General features: G+C 39.7%; 1 protein-coding gene across 4 annotated transcripts in view; it reads right to left on the bottom strand.

The window, feature by feature from the left end:
• SEC23IP (SEC23 interacting protein) overlaps positions 1–19,029 on the bottom strand; it is a 40,206-nt gene that overhangs the window by 2,096 nt on the left and 19,081 nt on the right. For 3 of the 4 annotated variants that reach the window (XM_025880724.2, XM_025880722.2, XM_025880723.2), the window contains exons 11-18: positions 18,827–18,979; positions 16,582–16,677; positions 12,150–12,347; positions 7,762–7,917; positions 7,080–7,182; positions 5,978–6,163; positions 5,142–5,304; positions 4,578–4,679 (exon numbers count right to left, since the gene is read on the bottom strand). In XM_025880724.2, coding sequence (XP_025736509.1) covers positions 4,598–4,679; positions 5,142–5,304; positions 5,978–6,163; positions 7,080–7,182; positions 7,762–7,917; positions 12,150–12,347; positions 16,582–16,677; positions 18,827–18,979 — 1,137 coding nt within the window. In that variant the 3' untranslated portion in view covers positions 4,578–4,597. The remainder of the gene's footprint in view (positions 1–4,577; positions 4,680–5,141; positions 5,305–5,977; positions 6,164–7,079; positions 7,183–7,761; positions 7,918–12,149; positions 12,348–16,581; positions 16,678–18,826; positions 18,980–19,029) is intronic. The other variant, XM_025880725.2, reaches the window with a different exon arrangement.

Consider the following 19,029-nt stretch of genomic DNA (forward strand, 5'->3'; position numbering starts at 1 on the left):
AGGAAAAAAAAAAAAAAAAAAAAAAACCTAAGAAAAAAGTTAAATCCCTCTCTATTCTTCTAAACTATATTCTTCTAAACTATAAAGTTAAATGAAAACCAAAATCATTTAAGAACAAAAAAATTTAACCATAATTATTGAAATGATAATCTCAAAAGACTGGCCTATTTTTTTTTAAAGATTTTATTTATTTATTTTTACAGAGAGAGAGAGAGAGAAAGAGAGAGAGAGAGAGCGCGCGCGCGCACAAGCAGGGAGAGTGCCAGGCAGAGGCAGAGGGAGAAGCAGACTCCCCACTGAGCAGGGTGCCCAATGCGGGGCTCGATCCCAGGACCCCGGGATCATGACCTGAGCCGAAGGCAGTTGCTTAACCAACTGAGCCACCCAGGCGCCCTAGGCCTACCTATTTTTAAAACATGCTCTCTATCCACCCAACTCCCCAAAAGCCAAAGCATAAGCAAAAATAAAAGGCAAATGTCAAACTGGAAAACAACTCTGCAGTGATGAAGCGTTAATACCCTTAAAATATCATAACTATAAATCGGTTAGAAACAAAAATACCCTACACCACATCTCCACACCTTTTGCTCAAAGGCCAAGACTAGACAACTGACAAGACAAATGGCCACCAAAATATACCAAAAATGCTCCATGTCACTAGTGACGGAAATATAAACGAAAACAATGATAAAAATTCATGGCTATCAAATCAGCAAAATTTTAAAAAATGGTAATACCCAGTGTTGGCAAGGATACGGGAAAACCAGCACTTACACAGACATGAAAATTGAGCAACCTTTCTGAAACATAATTTAACAACAGGTGTAGATCAAAATCCTTTGCAAATGTGCAATATTCTTAGATCCAGCAATGTGACATGCAGGAATTTATCCCAAAGAGATATGTGCAAAAGGTACATGCAACTATGTCAGATTTATAATAAAGCGGGAAAAACACTAAACACCCAACAGTGGTAGATAACATAAATACTTTAATAAATAATAGAACTATAAAATGGAATACAACTATTAAACATCATGTATCACCAAAGCATTGTTTATATTAGTAAAAGATCAGAATAACCCAAATGCCCATCAACAAAGAATTTGGCTAAAAAACTACAGTGCAGCAGTCAACGGGATACGACACAATCATTACAAAGAATGAGACGGCTCTTATGTTCTGATAGATCTACTTCTCTCAGTCTGAAACGATCTTCTTTCCCCAGATACCCACCTGGCTTACTTGCTCCAATGACACGTTACCAGTGAGAGCGTCCCTCACCATCTTATACAGAATAGCAACTCGGCCCACCCCAAGTGCGCTCCCTCTCTCCCTTACCTGCTGCTCTGTTTTCACCATCTGGCACACTGCAGTGGTTTCTTTACTGTCCGTCCTCCCCCAGAGGAAAGAGGATCCTATCTCTATCAGTGCCCATACTCCCCTCCTTCATCCGCCACCAGGAAAGACGCGTCCCTGCTCCTTTCTTAAGGCTAAATGCTTCACTTGGCCTTGGCCCCTTCCCACGCTACCTTTTCAAGTATTTCCCTCCACAATTATCCCCTTTTACTCTTTCCTTCTCAGTTTCACCCCTAATACTGGATCATTCTCAGTAGCAAACAAACACACCTTGCTGTCATAAAGCGTCCCCATCTTATTTCTATTATCCTTCACAGCAGAACTCTTTCCTCTCTGACCCTTACCTCTCCTCCACCCACTTTACCTCTGCCATGACATGAAAACACCTTTGCTCTCAAGGTCACCAATGATGTCCTATGTTTGCCTCAAGCCAATGGCCAAGTCTTGGTCCTCCCCTTCCTTAGCCTCTCTCAGCAGCACTGAACACTGCTGACTACTCTCTCCCGAAGCAATCTTCTCTCAGCTTCCCTGAGATCACAAGCCCCCAAATCTTCTTTCACTTAAATGGCTCCTCCTTGTCCACCAGGCCTCTTCTCTTCTCCACTTACACACTCCAAGGTGATCTCATCCTGTTTCTGGTTTCAAATGGCCACGTATATGCTGATAATTGATTTTAAGGTCATTACCTTTAGCTCTGAGCTTCAGACCATCAGCTCCAGGACATCAACTACTGACTAAACAGAACAGAACTACAAATCCCCATCCCCACACCTCACAAAATAACTATGCTCTGTCCACAAGCCTTCTCAGGAAAAGGTACCATAATCTACCCAGCTGCTCACATCAAAATCCTAGGAGTCATCCTCAACTTCTTTCCTTCCTCCTTCATGATGAGCTTATCCAGAAGTCCTGGACTTCCCTCCCTCCAAAGCATACCTACAACTCAATCATCTCTCACCACCCCTACCACTAGAGCACCAGTCAATATCACCACAACCTCTTAACTATTCTTCCTTCCTCCAGGTTACCCAGCAGTCTGCCCTCCAGCCAGCACCCAGAGCATTCCTTCTGAAGTCTAAGCCAAGTCATATCACTCTTCCCGTTAAAACCCTCCATGTTTCCATTATACTTTGAGTAGAATGCAAAGGCCTTGCCAGCTTCCTCATCACCAGGCCCACCCAACCCTGACTCCTCTACTCCTGAACTCCCCTTCAGGATGGCAGTATCACCCCAGCCATACTGGCCTGCTTTCTGTCCCTCAAACATGACATATCTCTTCCCATCTCATGACCTTTGCAGCTGCCCTTCCTTCTGCTTGGATCATTCTCCCCAAATCTTCAGATGTCCACCTCCTTCTCATCTTTCAAATTTCAACTCCAATGTCATCTCAGCGAGGTCTTCCCCAGAAGCAACCCATCACTCACAATACCTTCCTATTTTATCTCCACAAGACCTATCAATATCTGAAATTTACTTACAGATTAGAGCACAGGTGTACTACTGATCTCCTCCCGGTAGAAGGTAAGTTCTTTAAAGGTGAGAATACTATCTTATTTTCCACTTATCCACGGCATGAAAACTGGTGCCCAGCACATAGTGAGTACCAAATAAATATTTGTGGACAAAGTGAGAGACTATTTTGTAATTGAAAATCTGAACTGGGGTAGCTTTTGACATTACCTTTAGTTTATTTTAGTACTGTAATACCAGAAACGGTGAGAACAGATAAAACTGTATCAAGAGTCTGATTATAAAATGGCTTTTCAGACCTCTTACCTATCTGTTGACTAAAACTCCCTAATCTACATTAGGAAATGATCTAAGTATGCATTAATGGAAAATTGGCTAAAAAAGATGGAATATAGCCACATTACATTACTATGTAGCCATGAAAGAGAATGAAAAAGATACAAGCCAATATGGAAAGCTGTGCAAGTTATAAGGCTGATCAAAAACATCAAGTTGCAAAATAATACGTTCAATGAGATCCCTTTGTTTTTACACGCATGTACATTTAACTGGATGTACATGGGGCAATCCAAGGAAACCCTGCTGAAAGTGGTTCTCTCTCCAAAATAAGAAGGTGGGGGCTGAACTTAACATTTATTATTTGAAAATTTAAAAGTGGGGTGCCTGGGTGGCTCAGTCGTTAAGCGTCTGCCTTCGGCTCAGGTCATGATCCCAGGGTCCTGGGATCGAGCCCTGTATCGGGCTCCCTGCTCGGCAGAAGGCCTGCTTCTCCCTCTCCCACTCCCCCTGCTTGTGTTCCCTCTCTCGCTGTCTGTCAAATAAATAAAAATAAATTCTTAAAAAAGCAAATTAAAAAATGCCAGGAACGGGGCACCTGGGTGGTTCAATCAGTTAAGCGTCTGCCTTCGGCACAGGTCACGATCCCAGGGTCCTGAGATCAAGCCCCACGTCAGGCTCCCTGCTCGGCGTCTTCTCCCTTCTCCCTCTGCCTGCTGCTCTCCCTGCTTGTGTCACTCTCTCTCTATCTCTCTCTGACAAATAAAGAAATAAAATCTTTAAAAAATTAAAATAAAATAAAATAAAATAAAATAAAAAATAAAAGGATTAGAAATAACTGCCAGTGTCCCTTCCCCCTTATTCGTGTCTTAAATGTACGCACAGTGCCTGGAACCACAGGAGCCATCTTATAATTATGGATTAAGAGCCGACATGCAGATAAAAAGATGCCGACAATGTGTGAATGTCCAGTGATATCATTCAACAGATGAACCCTTCCTATTACACAAGAAAAATAAACCTCTACTCATTTAAGGTACTGTGAGTTGGATTCTGTTACCTACAACCAAAGGAATTCCTAACTGATATGCCTGGGAATACCTTTTAGAAAAAAACGAAAATAAAAGAACTCAAATTTTATGCAGAATTAGGAAGAAAACTGTAACATGTCAGAAATATAGCTTGCAAACCAATTTCCCTCTTTAATGTCTCTATTCTGAATTTTTTAAAAAAAGAAAAAAGAAACACTAGGAAGAAACAGAAAAAAGGGAAAATTCTAGTCAACATCAACTCCATAAAAAAGACTTCAGAGGGGCACCCAGCTGACTCAGTCGGTGGAGCGTGTGACTCTTGATCTCAGGATCATGAGTTCCAGCCCCACGTTGGACATAGAGATTACTTAAAAAAGAAAAAAAAAAAAGATTTCAGAATGAAACATTCAGATTGTATGCACACAATAAAGATAAACTTACACAGTGACACTGCAGTCCAATCAATGCTGGGGTTGTTCTGGACTAATGTTCATTGTTCGATAAATTTCTTTAAGTAACAACAGGGCAGTATCTTCAGATTCCCTATCACAAAGAAAAGAACATTTTTACTTAAGAGACCTCTATGCATAAAGGTGGAAAATGCAGACTTTTTTTTATTCAACCCTCACTAAGAAAGGCAAATGACAATATCATAAGTGTGGTTTTAAAGCTGTCCTTATAAACTGGAGGGATACCAATCAGCTACAAAACAGCTATGTTGCGATCCTCCATGGTGACAGGATGGCTTTTCAAAGTCCCTACCACTCCCATTCTGTGAAAGGTATCCCTACAAAATCAGTGTGCAAGTACCAAAGGCCTTTGTTCAAAGAGAGATGATACACTGCCATCTTGTGGATAATAAAGGGGGAAAATAGACTTTGAATATATGGCAGTTGTAATTAATATTCCATCATAAATGATAAATCAGTTAGAGTCTCCCTAAAACTGCTCTATGTGCTAGCACCTAAAGGCCACATGAATGTTATCAAAGAAGAAACCACTTACCAATAGCATAAATGACTCTGAAGAGCGAAAAGATATTCATTAAAACTCTCTATTGGCTTTTCTTGAAGAACGTAGTCAATTCGGCGGCCTCCGTTTAGCATTCCAACCTTTCCTAAGTAGTCCTCATCCTTGGAAAAATCTGGACTTTCAACAATCTTTTCTGCTAGAATTTAAACCATTTCAATATCAAAGTCAATCACTTAATCATTATCCTTTGACTTTAGCTGACTTTCTGGGCTCAAGAGAATATCGCTTGACACACGTAGCAACCTGGGGAACTAGCAGGCTCACTTGCCATTCCTCCAAAGAGCCAGGGGAAGGAAGAGGGGCTGGTTACCCGAGAGAGAGGAGAAAGAGCCAACGAGCTGACAGAAGTTTTGAAGAAAAGGGGTGAGAGAGCATTGTAGAAAGAAAGGAAACAGAATTAGAATCTGAGAGTCAAAAACATCATGGCACAATGACCTAACAATGCAGATAAAGTCTATAATACAACAACACAGGGAAACAACAGCATCAGGAAGATAACTTCTTACAGCGGGTCTTTAAAATGCTTGAATACAAGCTTAGCTCTCAACACTGATACTCCACTCTGGCCTTAGAAATCTCAACAAAAACTTAAGATTGCAGAGTAAAAAGTCCAGCAACTATCAGGGTAACACCCAGAAAAAGACTGACATGCATTTTGAAGGAGTTTATCCTAACAGATTTTCCTTTATAAAAGAACCCCTACATTTTAACAAAAAAGACCAGAAAGGAAAAGCACCATTAAATAATTCGTAAGTATTATATTTACAAATAACATTTGTACTAGAAAATGCCTCAAATGTCCAATTTACCTTCAACTACTTGTTTTTCTTCTTCTTCTTTGATTTGATTGGCCACTTTTTCCAGTTCTTCTTGTAGCTGAGTTGAAGAGGTGTGAGCACGGGCAAACTCGTTTAATGTCTGCCAAGCACTTTTCAGGGAGCTAATAAAACCCTGCTTCAAATCAGATCCCATACGAGAGAGACTGTCTTTCAACTCTAAAGAGATTAAGATGACACATCAAGTCAGTCACCGGATAAAATTCTGTACCACAAAAATTAAAACAAAAGTTAACACTCTTCTCAGACAGGATAAGTCCTCTCTTAAAAACCAAACACATAGAGTTTCTCAGCCAAGAACTCTCAGCATATTGAAATGTTTTGTAGAGGGACGCCTGGGTGGCTTAGTCAGTTAAGTGTCTGCCTTGGGCTCAAGTCATGATCCCAGGGTCCTGGGACCGAGCCCCACATCAGGCTCCCTGCTCAGCAGGGAACCTGCTTCTCCCTCTGTCTGCCACTCCCCCTGCTTGTGCTCGTTCTCCCTCTCTGACAAATAAATAAAATTTTTTATTTAAAATTTTAAATTTATTTTAAATTTAAATTTAATATTTTAAATTTAAATTTTATTTAAATAAACCCCACTTGGAATTATTACTGATCCATTATGTTTAATGAACATTTTTAATTGGAAAAGTTTATCTAGTTAACAAGGAAGTTAACAGCTCATTTGACTTAGCATCAAGTTTATTTCTTGTTGGTCCTTAATTCCTGTGTTACTCTGCTTCCCAACTCCACCAAACATTATGACAAAATTCTATCAAAATCCAAGCATCTCATCACTTTAGTACTGACTTCCCCCATTCCTAAGTATCTCAACCATTAGAACGCCTTATCAAGGAGAAAGTCATCAAGGAGAAGCAACTCATTCAAAACTTTCTTTATAGCTCTTCTGAACATTTAGTAAACAGGTTCTAAACACATCAGGCACTTAAATAACATTAATTTTGTCAGAAAAGATCTAGTGTTAAAATTTTCATAATTCAATTACAAATGACAGGAAGGACATAATTCATTAGGACTAACAGATTACAAAATGAGAGGAAGGAAACAAGTTATTATAGTATTTGCTTTTCACCTAAATGAAGTCTTTTTCTGCCTTTGTGATGTGGAATGAGAACCGCTTTCAGGTCCAAATCTGGAACAATCATGGGCTCTAATCTATACGCCACTGGATCAAGCTGTAAAAAAAAGAATTGGAAATTTAGGAAAAGCTCTTTTATCTTGAGTTATGTACCTTGACTGGGCAACAAAACGGATAACTACCAAACCAGAGATTTTTATTTTGTTTCACAAGTTATTCAGCTACTGGTAATTATAAGACGACTTCCAAATTTGTGAGTAAAATTACTTTGCAAGCAAAGCAATAGAACTATTTCTTTGAACAAAGGCTTTCTGGTAGAAAAGTTTATTGGACAGTATCAGACTATTCTCTGTTAGGACAAAGAGTTGAGTTGTACATCAAAATCAGAGTTAGTTCCTAAGAAATAAGAATCTGAGAATCTGGGGCTCCTGGGTGGCTCAGTCGTTAAGCGTCTGCCTTGGGCTCAGGTCATGATCCCAGGGTCCTGGGATCGAGCCCCACATCGGCTTCTCCCTCTCCCTCTACCGGCTGTTTCCCCTGCTTGTACACTCTCTCTGTCAAAAATAAATGAAAACTTAAAAAAAAAAAAAAAAGAATCTGAGAATCTATTAGGATTTATATAGGTTTCTATGTAGGTATTTCATCTTTAAAATAAAAAGTAGTTCAAGTCACTCACTGGATGATAAATATTGAAGAATCCTTTACACGTAGGAAGCCTGTAGTTCTCATCTATCCTATCCACTCCTCGAATGGTGAGAAACATACCAATTGGAGATCCCAAGGCAAAGAAAATCTCTGGTTCAAAGTCTAATGAGTTGTAAACAACAGAAACCTAGAAAGAATCAAAAAACAATATAAGATCATCATTCCAGTGTCATATAAAAAAAATTCAAAGTTCAAGCTGGAACTGCACTTAATTAAAAGCATCTCAACACAGAGGAAGCCACTCTAGGTGTGTCCTATAACGCTTATAATCATTGTCAGCTATTCCAATGGGAGAAAAAATTTCTCTTTAAAATCTTCATAGACTATTACACCCCGTCTATACTTTTACTTGTTGTCCAGCATAATATACACAGTATACAATAAGCATTATATTTATTATAATCATAAATACCATTAAAAGTGCAGACTCTAGATTCAAACTGCCTGGGTTTGAATCCTGGCTCCACGCCTTACTGTGTGACCTTGGGCAAGTTTCTTAACCTCTCTTGCCTCAGCCTGTTTCCTCATCTATAAAATGGGGATCATAACAATGCCAAACTCATAATGGGGTTGAAAAATAAATAACCTAATCCACATATAGTGCTTAGCACAGAGCCTGGCGTATTTTAAGCATTCAACAACTGTTACTTCTCTTATAACTACCATCTTTGTTTGTTCAAGCAAGTTTCTTTCCAGTAGAAAAATGCTTTGTCCCAAGAGAGCCTCTGTTTTGGCAGCTTGCATGTAGCCCCTCACCTCACTGACAATTGCCCAGAGTAAGAGAAAGCACATACATTCATGGCACTCTACAGTTTACAAAACTCTTCTGTTTCTTGCTCAGTGGCAGGATAAAGGTCTTTGTCACTTGAGTATCCTGAGAACGAAGAACAATGAACGGCATAACCCAAGAGCACGACAGAAGCCCCCTGAAAAGGGGGGGTACAGCAAGATTATCGTGTCCACTTCTCAGATGAAGACAGTGAAGCTCAGAAAGATGACATTACTCACCAAAGAGCACTCAGCCAGTGAATGGCAGAATGAGGACTCCCAAATTCCAAATCCAATGCCTTCTACTACACTAGGCTGCCCCTTCTAACAAAGTCTAGACTGTACATCCCTTGGCTTGCCCTCAGATTTGCAAATTCAATGGTTTCTGCTACTGATGAGGGCCACACAGGACATGCTCTCAAGATTATGCATTTCCCTCAGCTCCAGATAAGAAAAAAGAAGAAAATACGAAGTTAAGAGAAAAATTACCAACTGGAAAAGGTATTTACAAGAGAGATGACAAAGAGCTAATATCCTTAACATACAGAAATTCTTAAATATCCGAAAAGAAAAAAAGAAACTCAGTAGAAAAGTAGGTAAAATCAACACTTCACGAGAGAAAAATGCCTAGAAGACATATGAGAAAACGTCTAATTTCTCTAATGCTCAGGAAGACAGTGAGACACCATTTTCCCTACAAGGTTATCAGAGAGATAAATGAAATCTTAAAAAGAAAGTAAAAATCTTCTGTTTTCATGAAAAAGTCATTTTTCCAGAAGAAACTGATGGAAGTGAGAACAGTACCTACCTGTAAAGGAGAATGACTGCACCAGTGTTAAGTGAGGGAAGAGAGGGGTCAGTCTTATAAACTGCCTACGAGAGTACAAACCGACACAACTTTTTCGGGGGCAAGTAGAAGTAACTATCAGAATTTTCGTGTGTACATTCTTGGGCCCACCTACCCCACTTCTACTTATTTAACTGAAGGAAAGAACAAAGAATGTGCACAGAAAATTGGTTTAAAAGTGTTCAGCACTGGATTGCTTAAGAGTGAAAAACTAGAAACTGCCTACATGTCCAACGTTATGGGTGAAACTGTATCCCCACAAAAAAGACACACGTACCAGTACCTCAGACCTTATTCAGAACTAGGGTCTTTACAGCAGTAATCGAGTTAAAATAAGGTATTTAGGTGGGCCCTAATCCAACACGATTGGTGTTCTTATAAACAGGGGAAATCTGGCCACAGAGACAGACACAGAGAGGGACGATGATGCAGACACAGGGAGGAGCATGTGAAAACAGAGGTCTGGACAGCTGCATCTATGAGCCAAGGAGTGCCTGGCAAACTGCCGGAAGCTGGAAGAGACCAAGAAGGGTTCTCCACCATAGGTTTCAAAGGGAGCGTGGCCCTGCTGACACCTCGCTCTTGGACTTCTAGCTTCTAGAACAGAGACAATAAATTTCTGTTGTTTAAAGCCACCCAGTGTGTGATACTTTGTCATAGCAGCCCGAGCAAACTAATACATCCAAAAACAAGTAAATGACAAATCATTATCTGTCCAAACAGTAAAACAAAGCAGTCATTACAAATAACAGAAATATTTACTGACATGGGAATATATTCATAATATAGTGTTTGAAAACAGCAGTATAATATTTTGGTAAAACATTATATGTAGTATTTCCCCATTTTTGTTAAAACATATATATATATACATGCTTAAATAAAGGTCTAGAAGGCCTTGTTCAAAAGTTCACAGTGGTTAGTTCTGAAGGAGAGTGTATCTTTTCTTTTCTCTTGCTTAGGCAGTTTCTTGGCTTTCTGGCAATGAATGATGCACACAAGCTATTGTTTACACTGCCCCACAACCCTTTGGGTAACAGACCGTACTTGCCCACCCACCATGGCGGTGGCATGTGACTTAGGCTGGCTCAAACAACCTGTGCCCCATTCCCCAGGCAGTACAAACTGGCCAAAATGGACCTGTAACTCAAACCAGGTCAAGCATATTTTCCTAACTGGACCTACCAGGGGAGATTTCTTTTCCTCTGTGGTCATAAAGCTATAAGATGACATACAGACAATGACACCCATGATTCCAGGTTCATGGAAAAAGCCAGCTTCCGGACAGGGACACACAGTGACACTGTCCTGGTCACATGGAGCCCCTGGTTCCATAAATCCCCTAAATCTTCTTCTATACTCTGATCCTTCACAGTTAAGCAAGGAAATAACTGCCCTTTATTTGCTAAAGTATGTTCAAGTTAGGGCACCTGGGTGGCTTAGTCGGTTAAGCACCTGCCTTCAGCTCAGGTCATGATCCCAGGGGCCTGGGATCGAGCCTCACTTCAGGCTCCCAGGGAGCCTGCTTCTCCCTCTCCCTCTGCCTGCTGTTCCCCCAGCCTGTGCGCACGTACACGTGCTCTCTGTCACATAAATAAATCTAAAAAAAAAAAAAAGTTAAGGTTTGCTCGTATTTAAAAAGAAGGACATTTTAAAAATGCAATCTTTATCAATGAATTGGGTTTAAAAGCTTGAACAGACTATTACATACACCCTGTTCCATTTTCTGCCTTCTTTAAATCAGTCATGAATTCACTTAGGATAATGGAACCTTACAAACACAACTATAAATATACTGAAAGTAACAATGTCTAAAAAGATTTTAATACTTCTAAGCCATTGAGATATAAGTATAATAAAGTATATTATTAAATGTAGCACTGTTGACTCCTTGGTCGATTTTTATAGAAATTTTTCTGAAAAAGAAAACAAATTTTTTCTTCAAGGGAAGAACTGTGAATACTAAAAAATGTAAGGTAAGTGAACGCAGCAAGTTGCTCTCACAGATATTTAAGTATGTAATAGTCCCCCCTTATCCAAGGGGATACATTCCAAGATCCCCCGTGGATGCCTGAAACCTCAGATAAGACGGTATTCTATATACTATGTCTCTACCGATACATACCTACCTACGATAAAGTTTAATTTATAAATTAGGCAGGGTAAGAGATTAACAACAACAATAAAAAAATAGAACAATTACAACAATATACTATAATAAAAGTTATGTGAATGTAGTGTGTCTCTCTTGAAATGTCTTCTTGTACTGTACTCAGCCTTCTTCTCGTGATGATGTGAGATAGAAGGCCTACGTGATGAGATGAAGCAGGATGAATGACATAGGCCTTGGGGGTGTAACATTAGGCTACCACCGACCTTCTGACCATATGTCAGAAGGAGGATCATCTGCTTCCTGACCACAGACGACCATGGGTAACAGAAACCACAGAAAGCTAAACAGCAGGTAACTCGGGACAACTGTGTTCACATGATTTTCCAACTATTGCCAGTAGCTGTTGCTAGCTGCTAGTAGCTATGAGAGACTAATGTTATAAAATAATGAGTGGTGGAAAAAATAAATTTCAAAATAAATAAGTATTTTTTTATTGAGAGAAGTACGCAATCTTACTGAGAGAAAATGTTTTCTCCACCCGCCATAAACGTTAACTATTTAAGGCCAACTCCAATAATAAAGATGTGATTCCAACATAAAATATGCAGCCCTAATCAACATGTAAACTTACCTGTCCAGTACCAACTTCAAAAGACTCATAATCAACATGCACAGAAGACACATAGGCACCAACTGGAAGTTTCCTCTTGGATTCGTTAGCTTCTGAGGGGAGGGAAGCCATTTCTTTAGCTTTCTGAGCACTTTCCTCTTGTCCCTTTGTCGAAGCGGCCATCATCGCCTTCTTTTCTAATGCTGCTTTTTTCTGTTCCTGTGAAACACCAAAATTTCATAACACAACCCTGAGGAAAAGTTAATCAACTATCGCTATGGAACATGCTATCTCAATGCTAAGGAATGATCAGTAATTTCTTAGGCAGTGTGGTAATCAGAGAAATGTCCTTCTAAATATTTAGGGAAGAAATGCCATGATTTCTACTATTTACTTGAAAATTCTTAAGAAAAAAAATGATTAAGAGACTAAGGTAAAACAGCAAAACAGCTACAGTTAAATCTAAATACTGGCTATCGTTACGCTATTCACTCTACTTTTCTATTTAACTTAAAATTTTAATACAAAATGCCAACTATCTTCCTTTATGAACTCAACTTTAGACAGATTAAAGTACCATATAATTGTGAAATACACACTTCCTATAAAGATGTGGATTTGGGGAGAAATTTCTTCCTTCAACATGTTTACACCCATTATGTCTGCATGGAGCCACTGACAAGTCTTCCTCAGAACCATTTGGGGAAGAACAGACGGGCACACTGTGGTTAGAGTCCCACAACGGAATAACGACTCAGAAACAGAAAGGAATGGACTGTAAATGATGCAATAATTGGATGAATCTCAAAAACATTATTTTGAGTAAAAGAAGCCAGCTACAAAAGAGTACAGGACGCTGATCCCACTTATATGAACTTGCAGAAGAGACAAAACTCCACGGTGATGGAAACCAGAGTAGGAGTCGTACAGTGGGAGGAGCGGACTAGAAAGAAGCAGGAGAGAACCATCTGGTGACAGAAATGGTCTAACTGTTGTTTTAGGTGGTCATCACGCAGGTGCAAAAACTTTCAAAATTTACTACGCTGAACACTTAAGATCCATGTATTTCTGTAAATAAGGAAGTAAACCAAAGCTCTGGGAGCTTCGGTGGAACCAGTGTATCCCCGCAGCAGCGAGATCAAATCCACCCCCCATGGACCACAGCCTGACACGGCAGCCACGACATGAGGGGTATGTGACCAGCTGCCATGGGTGGACTTCCCCGTTTGCCACAAGCCCACACTTCAGGGTCCTCACTCCCCACGCTGCAGGGGACTGCGTTGTCTCAGGTTTGAACAGTCACCCGTGGCGCCTGAACAGAACAGCTGGCCAAACCGGCCTGTCTACTAACGACTCCCAAACACTAGGCAATCCGGGAAACAAGTCTAATTGTTTAATTCAGTAGGCAATAATACAGAAGAAATAAAACTGTCTGCCAGCCTTCCTTTCCACGTCCTCTTATACCCCCATCACCTCTCACTGAGTCACTGAGGAGTCACAACGAGTGCTCCGAGGCTGCTAACAGCCTCTCAATGCCCCACTGCCCCGCGGCAGTGGTTCTCCAATAACGTCCCCTCGGAAACTGACGCAAGAGGTTTACTGTGCTAAAACGAAACTACGGTCCAATTCACACACACAAAAATGTTTAATTAATTCAATTAAAAAATGCGCAGAGGATCTGAATAGACATTTTCCCAAAGAAGACATACATACACATGGCAAACAGGTACATGAAAATATGTTCTACATCATTAATCATCAGGGAACTGCAAATCAAAACCAAAATAAGGTATCTATCACCCACCAGCTGTTAGAATGGCTATCATCAATAAAGGCAATAGATAACCAGGGTTGGAAATAATGTGGAGAAAAGGGAATGCTTGTGCACTGTTCGTGGGAATGTAAATTGATGTAGCCACTACAGAAAACAGTATGGAGGATCCCCCCAAAATTAAAAGTTAAATATACCATACGATCCAATAATTCCACACTTCTAGGGGTATAACCAAATGAAAAAAAACCATTGTCTTGAAAAGGCATCTGTACCCCCAATTTCATTAGCATTATTTACACAATAGCCAATATATGGAAATAACCTAAATGTCCACTGATGGACAAATGAATGAAGTTTTGGTGTGTGTGGATGAATATGTTTGTGTGTGTATGTGTGTATACATACATACACACACAGAGGATTATTTATCAATAAAAAAAGAACTCTTGCCATTTGCAACATGGATGGACCCTGCAGACATCATGCTATGTGAAATAAGTCAGAAAGAGAAACACAAATGCTCTATGATCTCACTTAAATGTGGAATCTAAAAATCAACAAACATAAAATGGAGAACAGATTGGTGGTTGTCAGAGATGGGGGTTGGAGGGTATAGGAAATGGGTAAAAGGGGTCAAAAGGTACAATCTTCCAGTTATAGGATTTAAAAAAACTTTTTTTTTTTTTAAGTAGGCTCCATGCCCAGCGTGGAGCCCAATGTGGGGCTTGAACTCACAACCCTGACATCAAGACGTGAGCTGAGATCAAGAGTAAGATGCTTGACCACACCCAGGCACCCCTAAAAAAAACCTTTTTAATCAAGTTGATAATAAAATTGTCTCAATTTTAAGCTTAGCTACCTTTTTTTTTTCCTTTTTTCCTCTAGCACTCCGTATCAGCCAGTAGGCCCTAACCAATAGCAAAAGAAAGCAAATGTTAATGGAAAAACCAGAAAGGAACCAGCATGTTCAAAAATTCATTTGTTATAGACACATTTGCTCACGGCTGAAATTTTATAATGTAGTTTATTGCACATATTTTTAAATTTTAAAATTTCTAAAGTTAAAATTAAAATTTAGACTAAACAGATGATTTGGTACTAAATCATAATTTGTGATAGAATAATAAGCAGGTAAGCATTTCACAAGGTTTATTTAAAAGCACCATGACTCTCATGGCCATAAAAACATTCTTAAGAACCCCTCCCTTACAAGAGAAAATACAAGCTCCTACACCTGCCGTTCCAGCCTCCGGGACCCCTTGTCCTACCCTATTCCCAGCTCACCTGCTGTTTCAGCCATAGGTACACACAAGCCCATTCCTGGAAGGCCATTTCCCCTGATCCTACTTCTTTAAGCTCAAACATCAACACCTGGGGAGTCTTCTCTGACCCTCCCCAGCCCCTTCTCCCCAGGCTAGAACCGCCACCCCTCCCCTGGCTCTGACAGCACGGACAGCACTCTGTTACAGGACTGATGGAGTCACTTGTAGTCCAATCTCTGCCCCTAACGAGACTACATACCCTCAGTTCATCTCCAAATCCCAAATACTGACACGGTGCCTGAGCCAAAAGATATAAATAAAATCTTAAATAATTCAACTGCTTAAGCTAATCAGAACAAATCAGTCCCAACTTTATAGTCCTTCACATATAAAGTGACATATGGTAAGTTGTAAATACATAACACAAATAAAAGAACCACAGAAGTTCAAAAGATGGAAGGATCAACATAGACCGTGTTAACAACAAAAAAATAAAGTAGCCACCCTAAGTACTCATATTTCTAAGTACTTAGAAAATCTCTGTAAATTTAATTTGGTTAAAAAATGAAAATTAGGGGCACCTGGGTGGCTCAGTCAGTTAAGCATCTGCCTTCAGCTCAGGTCATAATCTCAGGGTCCTGGGATCAAGCCTGCAGAGCCTGCATTGGACCCCTGCTCAGCAGGGAGTCTGCTTCTTCCTCTCCCTCAGCTCCTCCCCTCCCCCTGCTCATACTCGCTCTCTCTCTCTCAAATAAATAAAATCTTTAAATAAATAAATAAATGAAAATTAAATGAAACAAGTGAGTTTTTCCCAATTGCTCTATTTCTTTCTACATGCTTTTTAGTTGTTGCTTTTTGTATTATTAAGAATTTTTGCTTTTTGGTTATTATTTAATGAGATTTTAGTGGCTCTATTCTTATCTCTTTAGATGGTGAGTACTAAGAAGGGAGCAAATGAGCTAACATTTATTGGGGGCTAAGCTTACATGCATTAATCCAACCCTATAAGGAAGGTAGCATAATTCACATTTTGGGAATTAGGGAAATCAAGGATCCAAAAAGTTGAGCAAATTGCTCATGAATAGGGAGTTAATAAGCAGTTGAACTGGGATGACCAATTCATCTACCTGTCCAGGGCTTACCCAGTTTTTGCACCAGGCAATCCCCAAATACCAATTTTAAAACTGAAAGTCCTTCATCCTGGGAATTCTCTTCAGTCCCAGGAAAACCAGGATGGTCAGCTAGCCTAACTGGGATTGAAATCCAGCTCTGGCTGACTCCAAAGTCTGCACTTCTATCAGCTCCACCACTGTGCCCTTGCCTAACCATACTGGTATTAACAAAAACTTCCAAAATATAAACAAGCTAGTAAAAGATGAGTTTTGGTTTCTGTTTTTAGGGCACAAATAAACTTTACCAGTTTAACTGCTTTCTGTTTTACAAAGTTAGCGATCTTCTTTCTGGGTCCAAGGGGTATGCCCATTTCCTTCAGGTCATCGATTGTACACATAAGCTTTAAAAGAAAACAAACAAACAAGCACATTAATCAGTCTAATGATCGATAAGTGAAACTGAAATCAGGAAATGATAAAATGAAACCACACCACCAAAAGCAATTTAAGATCCAGTCAATTTTTTAAAAGTTAATTTGCTTTTAAATCCTGGATTAATTTAGGCTGTAAAATCTGAGCCCTCCACATCTAAACCATTCTAGTCATGTTTGGCAGAAAATATATGCATCTTGTACAAAATTCAAAAGCTACACAATCAAGCAATGAAGTCTCTCCCCTCCACTCCTGTTCCAACCACCCAATTCTCTCAGCAGCCACTGCAATCTGTTCTCCTTCCAGAGACACCTTCGGAATACACAGCCCGTCTGGTTTTCCTTGTGTGGCCTGCTATGCAAATGGGACCGAACTGTGCTCTTTTCACATAACGTATCTTAGAAATCATTTCCTACCATTATCTCTGACACTGCCTCATTTATTCAACAGCTGCACTGCATTACATGCATGCACCATAAACTATTTCACTGTACCCTACCAGTGGGCACAGAAGGCATTTCTAAGGTTTTGCTATCATAAACAGTGCTGGAGAGAGTATCCTTATAGATACTCTTGCGTCAATACTTCTGTATTTGGAATTACTACTGGCAAATTGCTGGGGCAAAAGATTTTTGGTATTTTTTGTATTTTAAAAGGTATTACCATCTAAACTATAGGGAACAAACTGAGGGTTGCTGGAGGAGAGGGAGATGGGAGGGATGGGGTAACTGGATGATGGGCATTAAGGAGGGAACTTAATGTTATGAACACTGGGAGGTATATGCAACTGATGAATCACTGAATTCTACCTCTGACACTAATAATATAGTATATGTTAAACTGAATTTAAATAAAAAATTTTAAAAATAAAATAAAATTTCCAACCCTACTATCATTTTGAATAGACTAAAATCTTCATCAAAAAGAAAGTTAATCCTCATTAAAAAGAAAATAAATAAATAAAAATTTTAAAAATAATAATAAAAGGGATTTCCAAATTGCTTTCCAGAGGCTGTACCAATTTATAGTCTTACTAACAATATGTAAACCGTGCCCACTTACCCTCATCCTGGCCCCATAGTATATTAACAACCTCCTTATTTTTGCCAAACCGAAGTTATAAAAAAACTCACTGCACTTTCAATCTGCCTTTTTCTCAAGAGTTTTCATATGACAAGAAGCCATTTGTTATTTCCTTTTCTGAATATCATCTGTTCACAGTCTTCACCTATTCTATTGTGTTGATGGTCTTTGTGTAACTAATTCATAGGGGCTTTGAATAATAAGGAAATAAGCCCCTTTGTCTCTAATGTGTGTTCCAAATATTCCTCTTAATCTATCACTGGCCTTTAGATGTTGTTTAAGGCATCTCCTGCTATATAATTTTTCTTTTATGGCTTCTGGGTTTTGTGCCATACTTAGAAGCCCTTCCAGATTATACTAAAAAACAAACAGGGCGCCTGAGTGGCTCAGTCAGGGAAACGTCTGCCTTCGGCTCAGGTCATGATCCCGGGATCCTGGAATCGAGTGCCACATCGGGCTCCTTGCTCAGCAGGGAGCCTGCTTCTCCCTCTGCCCGCCGCTTCCCCTGCTTGTGCTCTGTCTCTCTGACAAATAAATAAATAAAATCTTTAAAAAAACAAACAAAACTCCTGTGTTTTTCCATTTTTAAACATTTAAGTCTCTGCCTTATCTGAAATGTATTATGATAGAAGAGTATTCAAATGATTCTTAATTTTTGATCTTATACACAGGAAAAACAATTTCAAACAAAAATGAATCAAACTGGGGCGCCCAGGTGGCTCAGTCAGTTAAGCATCTGCCTTCAGCTCAGGTCATGATCCCGGGGTCCTGGGATCGAGCCCCACACCGGGCTCCTTGCTCTGCAGGGAGCCTGCTTCTCCCTCTCCCTCTGCCTGCTGTTCCCTGTGCTTGTGCACGCTCTCTTTCTGTCACATAAGTAAATAAAATCTTAAAAAAAAAAAAAATGAATCAGGGCAACCCTCTCAGGTCCCCTTCCTCTTTGGGAGCTTTGTACTATCACTTTACTATCACTCAATAAACTTTGATTTGCTGCCCACCAAAAAAAAAAAAAAAGAATCAAACTATCCTTAGTACCAGAGATTCCATATCAATCTTTTCCTTTTCAAAAGTGCTAACATATTCAAAGAGGCTAAGTGCTTCCAGAGTTTCCTGCAAACTTAGGACTTCTTCATTTTCAATGTCAAGGTCACAAGACTCATCCAAAGTCAACTTTGGCTCGTCAGGCATCTTAAGGAAAAAGAAAAGAAAGTCAGGGGAACACTGCAAACCTCAGAAAA

Source organism: Callorhinus ursinus, unplaced genomic scaffold (assembly GCF_003265705.2).
Source record: "Callorhinus ursinus isolate GAN/ISIS: 27379988/994484 unplaced genomic scaffold, GSC_fseal_2.0 scaffold20, whole genome shotgun sequence".
Classification (NCBI taxonomy): Eukaryota; Metazoa; Chordata; class Mammalia; order Carnivora; family Otariidae; genus Callorhinus; species Callorhinus ursinus.